Consider the following 19,994-nt stretch of genomic DNA (forward strand, 5'->3'; position numbering starts at 1 on the left):
ACAGCCCAGTGTAGCCAGGGCTGCCTAGGAATCCGACTGCACCACCCCACCGCAGCCTCACTCCCCGCGCGGCTCTAAGCAAACACACGTCTCCTTGCTGTCCCCCCCCCCCGGCTCACACCCAGCGCCAGCCCTGCAAGTCCCGTTTACAACAGAAGCCAGCGCTGTTCCCACAGTCGACGGGGAGGCTGAGCTCCAGGGCCAGGCAAAAAGGGAAGCTACGTAGCTGTCACCCACATCTACTGCTGCCCCCACTCACCTGGGCCAGCGTCCCTGTCAAAGGAGCCAATGAGGACACGGGGAGGAGTCACGGGGTGAGGGGAGCGGTCATGTGACCGGTGCCCCCCTGTGGCCCTCCTCACCGGTCGCCCCCGGTCTGCACTTTGCTTTCTCTCTGGGAGCTAGGACCAGTGTCTCACCCCGGCGCTTTCTGAGCCTTCACCAAGAAAACTTACAGAGGCAATGAGGTTGGTTTGGCATAAGGATCTGGGTATAACAAACCCGCTTCGCCCGTTCCTGAGAACTAGGGTGAGCGTATTTCCCTATGCTGAATATGGGATGGGGGGGCCTGCTGGCCCCTGGGGCTTTACCCACTGAGCCAGGTCCCTAGGACAGTGCCTCGTGGACAGTAAACCTGGCCTGGAGCCTTCGCCCCTTCTCTGATTTTGCGGTTGTTGGGGGTTCTCATGGGGTCTGGCTCCCTGCACTGAGCTGGGCAGGACAGAGAGGGAGCCCACACACGCAGCTGAACAGAGCACGCCGCCTGTCCGCACACCACCCTGGTGACATCCGAGCACAAGTTTAAGTGGCCTGCTCAAGGTCACCGGGTCAGTCAGTAGCAGAGGTAAGACTGGACCCCGCTCGCCTCGCTCCCAGGCTGGTGATTTATCCGCCAACCCAGCCTTCATCCCTTCGGGCCTTAGCAACAGCAGCACCGTCCTCCTCCGCTTCCCGGGCAGCCACCTCTTTGTCACTGCGGGCAGACAGCATGTGGCCTGGGAGCAGACGCGTGAGTCAGGTCTCCCCAGCTTAGCCCTGTCTCTGCACTGACTCACAGGAAGACTTAGGGCCCTGCCAAATTCAACGCATCACGGACGGTGATACTGGCCCACAGGCCGGGGGCACAAGTGCCCAGTGTTCCCCACAATGGGGCTCCTTGACCCCAAAGGGACTGCAAGGATCTGGGGAGATGGGGAGGCCACAGCCCGGGTCCCCTTCCTTCTGTGCTGTGGCTGGCGGAGGTGCTGCTTTCCGAGCTGGGTGTCCAGCTCTGAAAGCAGCAAGAGGAAGGGTGGTAACAGTGCGATCCCTTCTCCACAACAGCCTTGCCACCCCCTTTTGGATCAGGCCCCCCAGCCTGAAATATATCGACGAAGCACTTTAGAGGGTTACATTAGGGATGCCAAATCCCGTTTACCTGGTTAAGCAGTTAAATGTTAAGTTTAACCGGTTAATCGACTAAACGGGGGGGGGGGGGGATATGCGGAGGGATGCTCCAACCCAACTGGCTGGACCAGCTCCTCCCACCCCCCCGTTGGGCTGGAGCGGCCACCCACCATGTATGGGCACTGCTCCGGCCAGGCTTGAGTGCCCCTGACCGCGACAGGCCTTGCGGAGCTGCACCAGCCCCTGCCCGCAGCGTGCTCCAGTCCCTACTGGTCAACCATAACCGATACTTATGCTTTGTTAAAACACCAAGACATTTAAGATTTAAATAGCTAAAGCCACTACGCTGGAGACAGTTTCATTGCTGTGAAGTGTATGCAAATGGGGGTGGATTTGGGAGGCCCGCGGTGCGATGGTGGGCAAGGCATTTCCTTGCTCTGTGCCTCAGTGTCCCTCTTACACGTGGAATGACGTGTCTCCCAAACTCATTGAGCTGGGGCCTCGTCATTACACATCTCCCTGCACCTGCTCTCTCTGAGCCCCTGCCCGCTCCTGTGCGGTCACAGTCACACTGTCCCATGTGTTAACGCCTTTCCTCTGCCCCAGCCCAGCACAGGGCTCCCCCAACGCAGGCGAGGCGGCCTGCCTGGATGGGGAGTGACTCTGGCCAGATACCCAGTGGGAGGGAAACACACAGCGGAAGAAGACTGAATAAACAGCGTACGACCATTTCCCCTTCCCTCCGCCAGCAGCAGGCCTCACCGGCACAGGGCAGGCCCAGTATCTGCAGACAAGCAGCAATGTGTGTCCAATTCCCTTGGCCACCCTCAACCAGTTGTCGCCCCGTGCGGAGCAGGGAATCGACCCTTGTTCTGCAGGAAGGCTCTGTGCTCTTTCCAGCAGCAGCGGGCGAAGGCCGAGAGGAAGGTGGCACTGGGGGAAGGGAAAGATTATCAAGGCACAGGCTGGGATGACAGAGATTCCCCAAGTGTGGGAAAGGCCCAGGCTTTCCAGCAGAGGTGACACACTGGTGAGCTCATGAGATGTTTGTGTTAGTCTCCGAGGTGCTACAGGGCCATTCGCTGGTTTTTAATTTTTTTTAGTTACAGACTACCAGGGCGACCCCTCTAGAGCGAGTGTCTGCTAGAGGAAGCAAGCAGTCTGCACTTATTGTGTGCTCTGCGCAAGACAGCAGGCAAAGTATCGCACGTGCGTTGGAGAGCCGGGTTACAGCTCCGGAACTGGCACGCGAAGGGCTTGTGCACACCGGCAAGTGACGGTGCTGAAACTTTCCTGCTCAGGGGTGTGAAAATCACACCTCCTCCTGCCCCCACCGCAGCACAGCAAGCGTCAGAGCAGTCACTGGCCGGTGGCGCGGAGAGCTATGCCCCTGGGGGAGGGGGGTTTCCTGAAGCGCTGGGGGAGAGCTCTCTTTCAGCACGGGGGCTGCAACACACTGGTCTCAAAGCGCGGCCTGAAGGCTGCAAGTGTAGACAGAGCCTGCGGCCTGGGATGGGGAGGGGCTGGCCGTATTACCTCCTGGCTGTTCTGAACGGACAGCTACGCTTTCTGAACATACCAGAGCTGTTATCTGCACATAGCGCAGCGCTGCCTGGTGCCTCCCTGCCCACCGTCCCCACAAACCTCCCAGGGGTGAGCCAGGAGCAGCCAGAGGGCGGCAGGGGGGCCATGCGCTCTGGCAAGACACGGTCCCCACACCACAGCGCAACGCCCGCCTGGAGCCCCGTGCCGAACATCAGGCCCGCCCTCCATTACAGCAGCAGCACATAAGGGCGGCAACACACCATCTGCCAGGCCACCCTGACTTCTGCGCTGCTGCTGGCAGTGGCACCTGGCTAGCACCCGCCAGCATCAGGCGGCCCTGCCAGTGCTTAATGTGTGCCCAGGCTGGGCTCTTGCCTCTGGCATCTCCTTCGTGCCAGTTAAACCCTGGGAAAGGAACTGGGGCCCAGAAGAGATAGGGCGGAAGCCTAGGGAGCCGGTGGGGTCAGTAGTGACCGGGGGGGGGGGGGAATAGAAGGGTGCCATTTTCCTTAAGGCGGGCCAGAGGGTCGCATGACATGAAGAGAGGCCGAGGGAACTGGGCTTAGTTAGTCTGCAGAAGAGGAGAGTGAGGGGGGATTTGAGAGCAGCCTGCAACTCCCTGCAGGGAGGTTCCAGAGAGGCTGGAGAGAGGCTGTTCTTGGCGGCGGCAGGTGGCAGAACGAGGAGCAATGGGCTCACGTTGCAGTGGGGGAGGTCTCGGTGGGATATTAGGAAAAGCTGTTTCCCAAGGAGGGTGAAGCGCTGGGCTGGGTTCCCTAGGGAGGGGGAGAATCTCCATCCCTAGAAGTTTCTACGTCCCAGCTTGACAAAGCCCTGGCTGGGATGATTGAGTTGGGGTCTGTCCTGCTCGGGTCGGGGGCGTTAAACATCCTGCCCTAATCGTCTCTGATTCTATCGTAAGTTACATCTCGCAGAGGGCGGCTAATTCACCCCTCCGCACAACATAACCTATGTCCACGTCAGCTGCACCTCTGGCCTCTGCCTGCACCTCTGGCCGACGGTTTCAGTTTCCCACTGGTGTGAACATTTATACTGCCCTCTGCTTCAAGGTGAGCCTGGACACTGGGCACTAAAAGCTACATTTTAGGGTCACAAAATGATGATTTATTTGTATTACGGCAGGGTCAGGAGGTTCCAGCTGAGGCCGGGGCCCTGCTGTGCTGGTGCCGTACCCAGACAGGGTCGTCTTCCTGCGCTGCACATCTCATCATTACAACAGTCAAGACAAACAAGAGCGTTGGAGGGCAAAGAGAAAGGGGAAGCAACTATGCCACGCTCGCACAAGCAGGACTAGCCCCAAACTCCTGCCCTCTCCCCACCAGGCGCTGAAATCAGGCACAACCCGGAGTTACTCGGGAGGGAGGGGGAAGGGACCCCACACAGCAAGCAGCTGCAAGATCTGGTGACTGGGTAGGTTCAATTCACAAAGAACAAGTTCTGCAGCTCTCAGCTCATTTCTGGCAACAGGAACTTGGCCACCATCCAAGTGATTATAACCATGTTTATGACATTCCCTCTGCATGCTCTTTCAGAGCTGTGTTTATGGAAAGCGTCTTTTCCAGTGTCATTGCCTTTTATCTGAGATCCTCGTTACTGCCTGTCCTCCCTGAAACCTTCTCTTAGTTCATCACCAGCTAATTACATCTCAATTAGCCTCTTAACGCCTTTTAGTCCTAATCCAGGGCTTTGTGTTTGTATAGCTCTTCTAAGCAGTTACCTGCAGTCACGGAATCCTAATCATATTTCAGAGGCGGGGTGTGGGGGGGGGGATTGCCTGTACTAGCTCCAGCCTTCTACAACACTTGGCAGGATAATCCGCAGCTCAAAATACACCCAACTACCCCAAGGATTTAGCTGACCCCCAAGCCATTTGGATAACCAGGAATTTACTATGCACCGTGCTTGCTTTGTCCTATTTCATGGTTTATAAGTCTGAGATTTTGAAGGCAAGAACAGGGAACCGCCTGTAAAAAGAAATTGAAAGAAACTGGCCAATAAATCCATCAGAGGGCTGAAGAACCCGTAGGCACCAATCAAAAGTCAGAGCAGTGGGGAAAGGCTGCCCCGCCCCCGGCCTGGAAGGGGGGTGGGGAAGGGTACAGACATCAATGCTTCATTCTCTCCTGAGTCACAAATTCCACGTAACAGCTTCATCCGTGCTGGCTGCAGCCACCTCTGTTCCCTTTCCCAACAGCTGGCAAACTAACTCCAAGGAGACGTGAAATCGACCCGCTCTCGGCTCTGCCCCCAGGACAAAGCGTTGGTTAGCTGGACCCTGTAAGATCTACTCACCTCTGCAAGGTAGAGGATGCAGAATGTCAGGTCTTCAGAGGAACCTGGAAGAGAAAAAACCAGGCCGGGATCAGGCTTTGATTGCATCCGGGCCTCCCCAGCAAAGAGCCGTGGCCCTGGCTGCGGGGATGCACTTAACGAGCAATGGTTGCAGTTCTGCCCTGGCAGGCTGTGGGCTGGCAGTGAGGTTTGCTGCGGCTGGCGGCCAAGTGGATGGGTCAGGCTAATGCAGCAGGCAAAGCGGAGGCGCGTCTCGCTGGCTCACTGCACAGCGGGGGCTTTTTCGCCAGGCTCTGTCCCCTGGTGACGGGGTCTCTCTTGCCGTCACAGCGGCCGCCTGCTGGAGTTGGTCAAGGCACCGGGCAAAGGGCCAGCCTGATGCAGAAGCAAAGCGAGAGGCTGAGGCAGCTTAGGGCCCTGCTCTGTGGGGAGACGTGCACACAGGGGCTGGGCCAGTCCCCCGGGAGCTCAGAGCAGGCTGCCTTCCTGGGCAGGCTGCAGACCTGGGTCTCGGTGAATTAGAAGGCTGGAGCTAGTACAGGCAATTGCCATTACACACAGATACACACACACACACCCTGGCCTCTGTGCTGATCCCTGAACGTCTCTCTACCCTGGTCCTAGGGCTTTGTGGGAAGGCACCTTCTGCTACTGAGCTAGCAGCGCGAGGTGGCAGCCGGCTGCTCAGGAGTGGGGTGGCAGCCAGCTGCTTGGGAGCAGGGTGGCAGCTGGCACCTTGGGAGCAGGGTGGCAGCTGGCTCCTTGGGAGCAGGGTGGCAGCTGGCTCCTTGGGAGCAGGGTGGCAGCTGGCTCCTTGGGAGCAGGGTGGCAGCTGGCTCCTTGGGAGCAGGGTGGCAGCTGGCTCCTTGGGAGCAGGGTGGCAGCCGGCTCCTCAGGAGCGCGGTGGCAGCCTGCGTGTTACCATCCATGGTAACCGATCAGCCCATCCTTGTCTACCTCCTCCTTTTGTGAAAACTGGCAATTTATTCCCAGGGTGGGGGACCTGTGGCTGGATCTGGCCCATGGCTCAATTGGGTCCAGACCGCGTAGTCTCCACACTGCAGGACCCAAGCTCTGAGCCGCGGTGCCCTCCATGGGGCTGGCTCGCCCTGCAGCAGGGGAAGGTCAAAGCCTCAGGGTTGTCCTTTAACCGGTGGCTGATCCAGGAGAGGCCCTGCCCTCTCCTCCCACGACTGCTGAGTTTGCTTCCAAGCCTTTGGTGGGGGAGCTTGTCCAAGGCTTTCGGAAAGCCCAAGTACCCGACGTGCCCCCGGCCTCCCTGACAGGACTCGGAGCGCTCGCTGAGGCCTGGTTTCCCTGCATGCAGGCCAAGTGGCCCCCTCTCCAACAATCACGTTCGTCTGGGTCTGAGTCCAGGCTCTGCTGTAGAGCCAGCCCGCAAGCTGGGACTGCGTAGAACTGTCGGGCTCACCTCTGGCGTGCAGCCGCCTAGCGCTGCAGTGAGACCCACAAGGCAAAACGGACGCGGCCTTGGACTCCCCGGGGATTTACAGCTCGCCCCCTCCCGCCCGGGCGGCTGATCGACGACCGGCACGGAGGGCAGAGGGCACCCAGGAAAGCCCCCGTCTCCGGCCTCGCTGGGGCTGCTGATCATTCACTGCGCTGAGCCAGGATGAGCGGGGTGCATGCGTGAGTACCCGCCACCCTAAGCGCCATGCGTCTCCCCATGCAGCCTGGCATGGCTCTGGCCCCAGGCGGCTCCCAGTACTCTGCCCTGGCCCAGGCTGGCTGGAGCTGGCCAGCCTACCACAGGGACCTTGGGCAGCTGGCACTGACCTACCCAGCGGCCCAGCACCCTGGGTCTGGGGGCACTGCCACCTGGTGTGCCGGGGATGGGGTGCTGCAGGGGAGAGTACAGACGAGGAGGAGGGTGAGGCCTCTCCCAATGGCCGGGTCACGGCCCCCCTGCCAAGCAGTCAAAGCCCAGGCCACGGGCCACCCAGAATCAAGCAACTGGCTAAAACCCCGCACGTGCTGGGCTCTTATTTGCTTTCTACTGTGAGCGTCTCTTGCTTGAAACCCCCAGGCGCTGAGATTCCCCCACTTTCCTGGTGCGGCTCCTGGGGCCGGAGCCTTGAGTAAAACACCAAATATCACCAGACTCTCCATAAAATCCGAGAGCTGCCTACGCTGGGGCAGGGGGCGAGGGAAGGTTACTGCAGGCAGGTAGGTGCACATTGTGTGTGCAGGGGCATGGCAGGGGGCGAGGGACGGTCCCTAGGTTACTGCAGGCGGGGGGGGCGCATTGTGTGTGTGTGCCAGGGCATGGCAGGGGGCGAGGGACGGTCCCTAGGTTACTGCAGGCGGGGGGCGCATTGTGTGTGCCAGGGCATGGCAGGGGGCGAGGGACGGTCCCTAGGTTACTGCAGGTGGGGGGCGCATTGTGTGTGCCAGGGCATGGCAGGGGGCGAGGGACGGTCCCTAGGTTACTGCAGGCGGGGGGCGCATTGTGTGTGTGTGCCAGGGCATGGCAGGGGGCGAGGGACGGTCCCTAGGTTACTGCAGGCGGGGGGCGTATTGTGTGTGTGTGCCAGGGCATGGCAGGGGGCGAGGGACGGTCCCTAGGTTACTGCAGGCGGGGGGGGCGCATTGTGTGTGTGTGCCAGGGCATGGCAGGGGGCGAGGGACGGTCCCTAGGTTACTGCAGGCGGGGGGCGCATTGTGTGTGTGTGCCAGGGCATGGCACGGGGCGAGGGACGGTCCCTAGGTTACTGCAGGCGGGGGGCGTATTGTGTGTGTGTGCCAGGGCATGGCACGGGGCGAGGGACGGTCCCTAGGTTACTGCAGGCGGGGGGCGTATTGTGTGTGTGTGCAGGGGCATGGCAGGGGGCGAGGGACGGTCCCTAGGTTACTGCAGGCGGGGGGGGCGCATTGTGTGTGTGTGCAGGGGCATGGCAGGGGGCGAGAGACGGTCCCTAGGTTACTGCAGGCGGGGGGCGTATTGTGTGTGTGTGCAGGGGCATGGCAGGGGGCGAGAGACGGTCCCTAGGTTACTGCAGGCGGGGGGCGCATTGTGTGTGTGTGTGCCCGCGGGGCATGGCACGGGGCGAGGGACGGTCCCTAGGTTACTGCAGGCGGGGGGCGCATTGTGTGTGTGTGCCAGGGCATGGCAGGGGGCGAGGGACGGTCCCTAGGTTACTGCAGGCGGGGGGCGCATTTTGTGTGTGTGTGCCCGCGGGGCATGGCACGGGGCGAGGGACGGTCCCTAGGTTACTGAAGGCGGGGGGCGCATTGTGTGTGTGCCCGCGGGGCATGGCACAGGCCAAGGGAGGGACCCTGGGTTACTGCAGGCGGGGACATGGCATGGGGCGAAGGAGGCAGGCGGGTGCACAGTGTGTGAAAGGGGGAAACAGACCCAGTGCAGGTTCTAAAACAGCCACGAGCTGAGCTCAGGAAGGAGCTAGAAACCGCTCCGAACAGCCTGCCATTCCTAAGAAAAGCCTCAGCCCCTAGCAGCGACCCAGCCTCTGTTCTAGTCAGGTTGTAGCCCCGCACCCATCACCGTGGGATCCCTGCACCGGTCTCCTCTCAAGCACAACGCCGGCCATGCACACACATGCTCTTATTCCTACTCCCGCAGCAGCTGGGGAGCCCCCGGAGGCAGGAGCGGCCACTCCGTAGGTCTGTGCAGCGCCCAGGCCAGGGGGTTCTGCCTCTCTCTGCCTGCTCACCCAGGCCCGCTGCCCGGCCGCCCGCCCCAGCCAATGGCGAATACAACGGCCTGTCAAACGCCGCCCCGGCTCTGCGGGGCCAGACGCAGGCTGTTCTCAGTCGTGCTCAGGGAAGCGAGACCAGCGATAACACAGCAGGGAAAGCCAAGCCCCAAGGGTTTCCGAGTGGTCACAGGCATCTCTGCTGGGCAGTAAAACCCGCCTGGCACGTCCCTCTCCGGCCAGCTGGCCGTGGCCTGTGCACAGAACTGCTCAGCCCAGATGAAGCCCTGCTGGCTGGCTGGCCACATCCCCACAGACCAGCCCGCGGGAGCACGGAGTGTGGAGTTCCTGGGAACGGCCACTGTGCTGCACCCCACCCCGCCCCCTTCCCAGAGGCAGGGGGCAGATGGCAGCTGGGGGCAGCAAAGGAAAGAGCTGTCTAGCCCCACACTGCCGGGGAGGTGCCAGCGAGCCCAGTGCAGGGGGCAGCTGCCAGGCCCATGGGTGGGGCCGGGGGGGGGGGGGGGGCTGGCAGGGCCATGCCGGTTTCCGGGGCCCCGCGGCTGCAGAGGAAGCTGGCCCAGGACATGACACTGGGTTCAGCCCCGCTGGGGCAGACAGGGGCTCCCCAGGGGACTCATTCAGACCGTGGGGCAGCAGCTGGGGGCTACCGACGCTCAGCCAGGACAGGAGATGGGACGGGGCAGACGAAAGGCGGGGAGCAGAAAGAAGGGCTTGCGGGGGCACAGGAGAAGCGGCAGAGGGCTGGAGAGCCAGGGGCCAGGGCCAGAGAGGGCCGAAGGCAGGGGAGCAGCAGAGGGGTAAAGCCACGCTCCGAACTGGACCCCCGGGAGCAGCGCGAGGGCCAAGGCCGTTTCTCCTGGGAAGGGCTGGGCTGCCCCCGGTGCAGGGGCTGGAGCGGCCATTCTGACCGAGGGACACGGAGCCTTTCGGGGACAGCGGGCATGGAGCGCGGTGAGAACAAGGACTGTGTGCGGGGGCTACGCCTCGGGCGGGGACGTGGGCAGAGGCGGTGAGCACAAGGACTGTGTGCGTGGGGGCTACGCCTCGGGCGGGGACGTGGGCAGAGGCGGTGAGCACAAGGACTGTGTGCGCGGGGGCTACGCCTCTGGGCGGGGACGTGGGCAGAGGCGGTGAGCACAAGGACTGTGCGCGGGGGCTACGCCTCGGGCGGGGACGTGGGCAGAGGCGGTGAGCACAAGGACTGTGTGCGCGGGGGCTACGCCTCTGGGCGGGGACGTGGGCAGAGGTGGTGAGCACAAGGACTGTGTGCGCGGGGGCTACGCCTCGGGCGGGGACGTGGGCAGAGGCGGTGAGCACAAGGACTGTGTGCGCGGGGGCTACGCCTCGGGCGGGGACGTGGGCAGAGGCGGTGAGCACAAGGACTGTGCGCGGGGGCTACACCTCGGGCGGGGACGTGGGCAGAGGCGGTGGGCACAAGGACTGTGTGTGCGGGGGCTACGCCTCGGGCGGGGACGTGGGCAGAGGCGGTGGGCACAAGGACTGTGTGTGCGGGGGCTACGCCTCGGGCGGGGACGTGGGCAGAGGCGGTGAGCACAAGGACTGTGTGTGCGGGGGCTACGCCTCGGGCGGGGACGTGGGCAGAGGCGGTGGGCACAAGGACTGTGTGCGCGGGGGCGACGCCTCGGGCGGGGACGTGGGCAGAGGCGGTGAGCACAAGGACTGTGCGCGGGGGCTACACCTCGGGCGGGGACGTGGGCAGAGGCGGTGAGCACAAGGTTGCTGTTACCAGCCGGCCCCCAAGTGGGGAGCTAAGTCAGAACCCGAAGCGAATTCTTTTGAGTGACCCATGAGGGAAACTGAGGCCAGGAGCGGGCTGAAGGGCTGTAAGGAGGTGCCCCAGAGGAGGCCAGGCTAGCCTCTGGGGGCGCCTCCAAGCGGAGAGCAAAGGCTCACTCAATTGTCAAAGGACAGAGCCACGGCCCGTAGCGAGATGGGACAGGCCCAGTCATGGGGGCAGCAGCAGGACGGCAGCCGACCGTGCCATGGCCATTGCCAGCCGAGAGGCCTGGCGCCGCCACCTGAGCTCTGGGCCGGCAGAGCAAGGCGCACGTGGTCCCTCTTTTGGCAGATCTCACAGCAGAACCCTGGGTCTGGGCTGACCCTGTGCGCTGAGCACCCAGCTGATTAGCAGAGCACCCACCGCTGGGTTGGTGCTCCTGTGAGTGGTGCACATGCCTCGGTGCACATCAAAAAATTATTCTGCCCCGGATGGAAAAAAATCCGCCTTTGGATGGAAGAAATGAGAGGGGCCATGGGCTATTAAAATCGTTGCCTTTTTCCCTGGCCCGATCTGAATCATCCCTGTGCTAGGAGAGGGCTGGCCCCAGCAAGCCAATAACGGGGATGGAAATTTCCACAGCACCTCACCCGGGACGTACTGCCTGGCTGGCATGAGGCTCCTCAGCCATGCTGGGCTTCTAAGGCAGGAAGGCAGCGCATTGTAAAGCCGAGTACACTGACTGGCTTGAGCCCCGGGCAGCAAGCCGCAGAAACAGGAAACATCACAATGGTCTTCAGGCACCGGAGATGTCTCAATTGTTACACTCAGCAGTCCGCCTGTTCCTATTCGGTGAGGTGGGAGAGCGGCACTGCCAGGGGCTGGTGTCACCTCTGAGAGCTGCTGTCCTCGGGAGGTCACTGGGATGCCGGGGTCACCCACAAGTGGAGCTGGATCGGGGGGTTCGGAGCGTGGGAGAGGCTGAGTGCAGAGGCTTGGGGTGCAGGCTCTGGGAGGGAGTTTGGGTGCAGAAGGGGCTCAGGGCTGGGGCAGGGTTCAGGCTACAGGCTCTGGATGGGCACCGGTTACCTCAGGCAGCTCCTGGCCCGTGGTGTGGTGGGGCTAAGGCAGGCTCCCCCCTACCCTGGCCTGGTGCCACCCCCAGAAGTGGCTGGCACGTCCAGCAGCGGCTCCCTGGGAGGAGGGACAGGTGGCTCCGTGTGACAGACACCCACCCAGTGAGTGTGGGTGACAGACCCACCCTGTGAGTGACAGAGACACCCAGTGAGTGACAGAGACACCCAGTGAGTGTGGGTGACAGAGACACCCAGTGAGTGTGGGTGACAGACCCACCCTGTGAGTGACAGAGACACCCAGTGAGTGTGGGTGACAGACCCACCCTGTGAGTGACAGAGACACCCAGTGAGTGTGGGTGACAGAGACACCCAGTGAGTGTGGGTGACAGACCCACCCTGTGAATGTGAGTGACAGACCCACCCTGTGAGTGACAGAGACACCCAGTGAGTGTGGGTGACAGGGACACCCAGTGAGTGTGGGTGACAGACCCACCCTGTGAGTGTGAGTGACAGACCCACCCTGTGAGTGACAGAGACACCCAGTGAGTGTGGGTGACAGAGACACCCAGTGAGTGTGGGTGACAGACCCACCCTGTGAATGTGAGTGACAGACCCACCCTGTGAGTGACAGAGACACCCAGTGAGTGTGGGTGACAGGGACACCCAGTGAGTGTGGGTGACAGGGATATGTATTGCCCCTTTATGCTGAGCACAGTCAGACAGAGGAGCAGCTGCCAGCCAGCTCCCTCCAACCTGAGCCCTGTCGTGTCCCCCCTCTGTGTGAATACTGGCTGCAAGGGTGGGGGTTGGGGGACTCCCTGACATCAGCACCCCCCTCGTCTGCCTCCCCCACCCGGCCCAGCAAGCAGGAGGCTCCCGGGTGGTAGGTCTACAGCAGAGGGTAGGAACAGCACAGCAGTGGGGGAAGGGCAGCTGAAGTGCCGGCATTTGCTAGCCTTCTGGCCAAATCAGTCAGGCTCCCCTCAGGATCCGGCTGTCCTAGCTGGCGCCCACTGGCCTAGTGACCGAGCTCACTGGCAGACAGGTCCTGGAAACAGGCCACGCTAGACACGAGTGCAAAAGAAACGAACATACCATGTGACCCGTGTCCCCAAAGCAGCTCAGATAGTCACCGTCCAGAGCTCGCAATGCACGGGCACAAGCAGGCAGCCAAGACCCATTCCCAGAGATTTCCAATCAGCTCGAGAACATCACCCGCCAGCCAGGAGAAAAAGTCACAAACAGGAAGAGGCAAAGGTCACCCGGTAAATCATTCCTTGGGAACAACAGCCCCGCTCCAAGAACGCCCTCTGGGTTCCCCTGCACGGGGACACCAAACAGCAGGGCCCGAGGCCACGGGAAGGTGGCCAGTTCTGGCTGGACGTGTTCCTGGAGGTTTCAGCAGATGCTACGATCTCTAAGGAAAGATTCAGCTCAAATTCCTGGAGACTCCAGGACAATCCTGGAGGGTGGACAACCCGCATCTACAGCACGTTCGGGCTGGGGCCGGAGGAGAGATGGGATGGGAATACGGGCAGTTTACCGGGTCCACAGCACCTCACAACTCCACCCCCAGAATGTCAGCCACTCCCTCGCCCTGCCCGAGCGGGTCCTCCGTCAACGAGATGCCCTCGTTAGCACCAATTACACAGCGGGATGCGCGCGAGGCTCGCCAGGCCACGGTCCGGGGCAGCTGTGGGCTGAGCCAGGCTGCACATCCCACCAACGCAAGCTAGGAGCAGGCCAGACCCTCCACGCCGTATCTACCATCTGCCCCTCAGGTCTCCGTCGCCCCTTCTTTGCTTCCCGCCCACCCCCAGTGCCAGAACCAGGTTTTTTGCGCCCGGGGCGAAATGTTCATGACGCACCCCTCTCCTTAGGGTAGCCTGCGGCGCGCGCTTTGCTTTTACAGCGTATCGGCTCTATTTCTCACGTCTTCGCGCCCCTGATCACGAGGGGCCCGCCCCGCCCGCCACCTACCAGCCATGTCATCTCCAGCCTTGGCAGCTCCCTCCAGGGGCTACAGGCTGGGGGGCTGCTCAGAGACGACTGCATGTGTCCCGCTCCCCAGGTAGGCTGGAAGGAGAGGCGTGGGACCGGGTCACGGAAGGGGTGTTCCTCATTTGTATCTCAGCCTCCCCGCCTGCTCCCAGCATCCCCACTGACCCAAGGGCTTCAGGTCCCTCCGCTCTGCTGGGAAGAGACCCGCAGGGAGCAGCAGCCACGCCGGGCAGGCGTGTGAGAGGAAGGGTCCCAGCCCGACCCAGCAGCTGTCGGTGCATCAGGGCGAGGACGGGTGAAACCACCCGGGGATGGCTGTGGAGGGAAGCTGTAGGCGGTTGCAGGAGGAAGTGGGGTAAGCAAAGGTCACTGGAGCTTAGTCAGAGGAGCGGCTGAGCCCTGTTCGAGCACCAGAGGGGAAACCTCAAGGCTCCGTTTCCTTCAGGTCTCAGCTAGCCACTGCTGGAAACAATATGGCACCCGGGGGACGGCGCCATCCAGCAACTGCACAGCGCGCAGGAGCCTTGGAGGGCCTGGCCCGTCCCCCCAAGACAGCCTGGCCCGTCGCCACAGTTCCCTGGCACCAGAGCTCCTCCTGGAATGTGAGCAGGCTGGGGCCGGTGGCAGGGCAGCTAGGACAGAAGGCTCCCTGTCTGCCCTGAGCTCCTACGGCGTGTACCCGCAGAAGGGGAAATTGGGATCTTCCGAGACGCTGGCAGCACCCAGACAACACAGGGGGCGGCATGTGTCCCGGCTGCCCCCCTGCCTTGATGTGCCCGCAATCGTAGAGAGCCCCCTGGAGTCAGCAGCCAGAAACGATGCCCAGAAGCCGGGCGCAAAGAAGCTTCCCCTTGCCAGCTCACTCACCCTCTTGGAGTTTGACGCTCTGCAGGTAGAGAGGGTTCCTCAGCACGTTGCATCGACCGGGCTCATCCTCCTTCGTGAAGAGCAGCAAGTCCGAGTAGACAAAGACTGTCACCTGGCGGGTAAAATGACAACAGAGACGGGTTCAGGAGCTCTTCATTTGGTCACCAAATGAAATTAACAGGCAGTAGGTTTTGAGCAATCAAAAGGAAGTTTTTCTTCATGCAGCGTACAGTCAACCTGTGGAACTCCTTGCCAGAGGATGTTGTGAAGGCCAGGACTTTAACAGGGTTCAAAACAGAGCTAGATAGATTCATGGAGATTAGGTCCATCAATGGCTATTAGCCAGGATGGGTAGGAATGGTGTCCCTAGCCTGTTTGTCTAGAAATAAGTGACAGGGAAGGGATTACGTGAGGATTACCTGTTCTGTTCCCTCCCTCTGGGGCACCTGGCATTGGCCACTGTGGGCAGACAGGACCCAGTGTGGCTGTTCTTATGTTCCTTCTGCAGGCAGCCAACTTCATTGCCAAAGAGCCTCTTTCCAGCCTAAAGAGTCATCAGTCCCACAAGTTAGCATGGAACTCCAGGGCCTCCTTTCCAGCCCCAGAGAGGCCAGAGACAGACGGGTAATGAAGACAGCATTTCCAACACGGCAAAACTCCAGACTCCTTCGAACGGCAGGCACTTGGCAGCACCAACAAGAGCTCAACCCATCACTCCTCCCTGCAGTCTGATACTCGCAGGGGACTTCTGACGTCCCTTGATGGGAGGAATCAATGTGTCCAGGATGTAACAGACGCGGTTGTTGTGCTGGCATGCACTCACACCCCCTGCTCTCTAAAACCCCCTTCTCCCAGGTTTTCACACCCCAGGATGAAGGGCAGAACATGATCTGAGCTGTCAAACTCCAGCCTGGGAGCTTATTTACTCTCTCCGATTGCATGAGAACCCTTCTCTGTGACTCCAACACACCCTGTCCTGCTCCCCTCAAGTAAACACGTTAGCTCTGAAAGAGCCATGCTAATGGAGAACGTTTCCAGGCACTTAATGGTGGCAAACATTGATAATAGGTCTGTCAAGCAATTAAATGAATAGTGAATAACCACACACAAACAATATTAGGATACCATTTCTGTAAATACTATTGGATGTTTTTCATATTTTCAAATATATTGATTTGAATTCCAACACACAATACAAAGTGTAGCATGCTCCCTTCTTATTTATTTTATTATAAATATTTGTACTGTAAAAATAAACCATATTTTTCATATTGTAATACAAGTATTGCAGTGCAATCTCTTTATCATGGAAGTTGAACTTATAAATGTACAATTATGTACAAAAAATAAGTGCATTCAAAAAATAAAACAATGTAAAACGTTAGAGCATACAAGTCCACTCAGTCCTATTTCTTGATCGGCCAATTGTTCAGACAAACAAGTTTGGTCACTGTGACAGCGCGTTGGGGTTTTCCCGTCTCCTGCACCCTTGTAATGGCACGGACAGACTCCACCAAGCAGTAGAATAGAGGGAGTTTATTGCTTCTCCAGGATACAGCACAGCACAGATGTCATCTGGTTACAGGGCAGGCCTAGGATGCCTCAGCCCCCCTAGAGATAGGGGAGCCTGGGCCCCTAAATCCCAGCCCTTTGCCTAGGCTGCTTCCTCCATGATACCAGCCAGAAAACTCCCTTACTCACTTCCAGCCCTGCCCCCAGCCAGGGCTCCACTCCCCTTCTTCCCATTGTTACGCTCCCTAGGAGATAACTGGTCAGACAGGTTCAAAGCCCCTTTGCATAATGTCTCATCCCCTGCCCTGCTGGGCCGTGCTGCAGCCAGCAGCCAGTGGAGGTCACTCACAACCCACTGCCCAGCATAGCAACCTGCAAGGTACCTCCCACTACGTCACAGTCACATTTATGGGGGATAATGCTTCTTGTTTACGATGTCACCTGTAAGTGAGAACAGGCACTGTTGTAGCTGGCAATGCAAGATATTTACATGCCAGCTGCACTAAAGATTCATGTGTCCTATCATGCATTGGCCATCATTCCAGAGGAGATGCATCCATGTTGATGATGAGTTCTGCTCCATAATGATCCAAAGTGGCTCCACACCAAGTCCTCTCAGATTTTGGAAGGCACTTCAGGTTCTCAAACCTTGGGTCAAAGGCTGTGGCTATCTTTAGAAATCTCACATCAGGGCCTCCTTTTTGTTTTAAAAACAGTGAAAGTGCTCGTAAAATGAACAGCATGTGCCGGATCAGCCGAGAACACTCTAACATGAGAGAGATGACAGAATGGGGGAAAAACACAAAGCAGGAGACATACAATGCTCCTCCAAGTAGGTCAGGGACACATTTAATTAACACCTTATTTTTTTTAACAAGCAAGGAAGCATGTCCTCTGGAATGGTGCCCAAAGCAGGAAGGGGCATCCGAATGTTTAGCACATCTGGCACATAAGCACTTGGCAGAGCTGGCTACAACAGTGCCGTGTGAACATCTGTTCTCACTTTCAGGTGGTGTAAATAAGAAGCGGGAAGCATTACCTCTCATAAAGATAAGCAGACTTGTTTGTCTGAGCTGACCAAGAAATAGGTTTCTCTAAAGTTTTACACGCGGCTTTGTATTTGAGTGTAGTTATGTAACAACAATAAAACCTACATTTCTCAGCTGCGCTTTCAAAGAGCAAAGAGATGGTGCCCCAGTAAGTGGATGAGGTGAACTGAAAAATACTATTGCTTTTGTTTATCATGTTTACGGTGCAAATATTTGTCATTCTAATAGGAAGTGAGCACTGTGTACTTTGTATTCTGTGTTGTAACTGAAAACAATCTATTTAAAAATGTAGGTGTGACGGCGCGTTGGGGTTTTCCCATCTCCTGCATCCCCGGAATGGCACGGACAGGCTCCACGAGCCAGTAGAATAGAGGGAGTTTATTGCTTCTCCAGGTTACAGCACAGCATAGATGTCATCTGGTTCCAGGGCAGGCCTAGGATGCCTCAGCCCCCCCTTGAGATGGGGGAGACTGGGGCCCTAAATCCCAGCCTGTTGCCTAGGCTGCTTCCTCCATGATCCCAGAGAGAAACTAAACTCTCTTCCAGCCCTGCCCCCCAGCCAGGGCCGGCATTCTACCTTCCTTTGTCTCTCTCCCTGGGGGGTAGCTGGTCGGACAGGTTGAGAGACCCTCTTTGCATAATGACTCTCCCTCAGCCCTGCTGGGCCGTGCTACAGCCAGCAGCCAGTGGAGGTCACCCACAGCCCACTGCCCAGCATAGCAACCTGCAAGGTACCCCCACTACGTCACAGTAGGAAAACATCCCAAATATCTAATACGTTTCAGTTGATACCCTATTGTTTCACAGTGTGATTAAAACGGTGGTTAATCACAATTCATTTTTTTAATTGAGATTAATTTTTGAATTAGCCATGTGAGCTGTGACTAATTGACAGCCCTAATTGAGACTTGAAAATATTATTTTGGCTGCAAATGGGATGCAAATATTGCAAAATACTGAAGCTACGCGCCTTAGCGTCTTAACTCCCCTAAACTCGGTTGAGAAACCTGCTACATACTTATGGCAGTAGCTACGGAAATGGAAGGCAGATTTTCTTCTGTGTTTGTACAGCTCCTAGCACAGCGTGGCCCTGATCCTTAGGGCTCCTAGGTGCTGCTGCAATAATAATAATAAATAAAAGAATCGGCTCATCCACCACGTTGGATTGCATTATTTAGATGTTAGCATCTCTCGCCTGCCAGCCAGCGTATGGCTTGGCTTGGTTACAAAAAAGCACTAGCTGGACTCCGAGCTTGCCCACGTCTCAGCCTGGGATGAAGAGGAACAGGAGAGAGCCAACCTGCTGCAGTTTTCCCGGATCACCCTCTGGATAAAGGCCAGCAGTTGTACCGTACCTAGAGGGGCGGGCAGTGGTAGACACTGCTACTGAATGATGCTGAGTAACCGTGACAACAGTTTTATGGCCAAACTTCTGGCAACTTATTCCCCAAAGCAGAAAATTAAAACACCCAATGCTTTTCGTAGGGTTGCAACAAGGAACCCCCTTGCTGCCTTCGCTACAGCCCTGCCCCCATCACTCCCTGGACTGCCCGCTGTCCAAGGCACTGACCGAATCTCTGACTACTGTCTGGTTCTGAGAGCTAGGCTGAGGTAGAGAATTGGCCGATTTCTCTAGGCCAAGGGAGCCGCACGGCCCTTCTTGCAAACAGGTTTGCTGGGGAGTTCTCAGGAGTGCCGAATGGCGACCTCACTTGAGCTTACTACTCAAACAAGCATGGCGTTTGCTTCCCCACACACACGCGCTAGTCTCGGCTCACCCCGGGGGTTTGGCTTAGTTATTAACGTAAACACCCTCGCGGTAAGAGACTGAGAACAGACGATCCAGGTCTCTTTCTCCAAACCGGCCGTTTCTTTACCCGCTTTTCTCAGGCTCCCTCTTAATCAGCTCCTCTTCACAGTCCCAATCTCAGTCTGCTCAGTCTCTCTTCATGGGAGGCTTTTCAGGCCCCTCCTCATCCTAACACCCTAGAGCCTGCCACGCTCCCCAGGAACATGCTAGAGACAGAACATGCTAGAGACAGATGTCCCTTCAAGCCCAGTTAACACAATGGAAAAGTATGTCCTTTAAACTAGATGGGGTGGAGAGGGGAAGGTGCGGGCGTCTCTCTGAGGTGGGATGGCAGGTGAGGGGGAGGGGAAGATGGAGCGTCTCTGAGGTGGGATGGCAGGTGAGGGGTGGGGGAAGATGGGGCGTCTCTCTGAGGTGGGATGGCAGGTGAGGGGTGAGGGAAGACGGGGCGTCTCTCTGAGGTGGGATGGCAAGTGAGGGGTGGGGAAAGATGGGGCGTCTCTCTGAGGTGGGATGGCAGGTGAGGGGTGGGGGAAGATGGGGCGTCTCTCTGAGGTGGGATGGCAGGTGAGGGGTGGGAGAAGACGGGGCGTCTCTCTGAGGTGGGATGGCAGGTGAGGGGGTGGGGGAAGATGGGGCGTCTCTCTGAGGTGGGATGGCAGATGAGGGGTGGGGGAAGACGGGGCGTCTCTCTGAGGTGGGATGGCAGGTGAGGGGGTGGGGGAAGACGGGGCGTCTCTCTGAGGTGGGATGGCAGGCGAGGGGTGGGGGAAGACGGGGCATCTCTCTGAGGTGGGATGGCAAGTGAGGGGTGGGGGAAGACGGGGCATCTCTCTGAGGTGGGATGGCAGGTGAGGGGTGGGGGAAGACGGGGCGTCTCTCTGAGGTGGGATGGCAAGTGAGGGGTGGGGGAAGACGGGGCGTCTCTCTGAGGTGGGATGGCAGGTGAGGGGTGGGGGAAGACGGGGCGTCTCTCTGAGGTGGGATAGCAGGTCAGGG

The 19,994-nt window shown here is 59.0% G+C and overlaps 1 protein-coding gene across 6 annotated transcripts in view; it reads right to left on the reverse strand.

Annotated features, from left to right (window-relative positions):
* Nucleotides 1-19,994, reverse strand: part of RGS3 (regulator of G protein signaling 3) — a 130,680-nt gene that overhangs the window by 46,674 nt on the left and 64,012 nt on the right. For 5 of the 6 annotated variants that reach the window (XM_075905326.1, XM_075905325.1, XM_075905327.1 and 2 more), the window contains 2 exons: nt 14,625-14,736; nt 5,245-5,288 (listed from right to left, as the gene is read on the reverse strand). In XM_075905326.1, the coding sequence (XP_075761441.1) occupies nt 5,245-5,288; nt 14,625-14,736 (156 nt within the window). Of the gene's footprint in view, nt 1-5,244; nt 5,289-12,851; nt 13,555-14,624; nt 14,737-19,994 lie in introns of those variants that run through there. The other variant, XM_075905331.1, reaches the window with a different exon arrangement.

Source organism: Pelodiscus sinensis, chromosome 22, assembly GCF_049634645.1.
Source record: "Pelodiscus sinensis isolate JC-2024 chromosome 22, ASM4963464v1, whole genome shotgun sequence".
In the NCBI taxonomy this organism is placed as follows: domain Eukaryota; kingdom Metazoa; phylum Chordata; order Testudines; family Trionychidae; genus Pelodiscus; species Pelodiscus sinensis.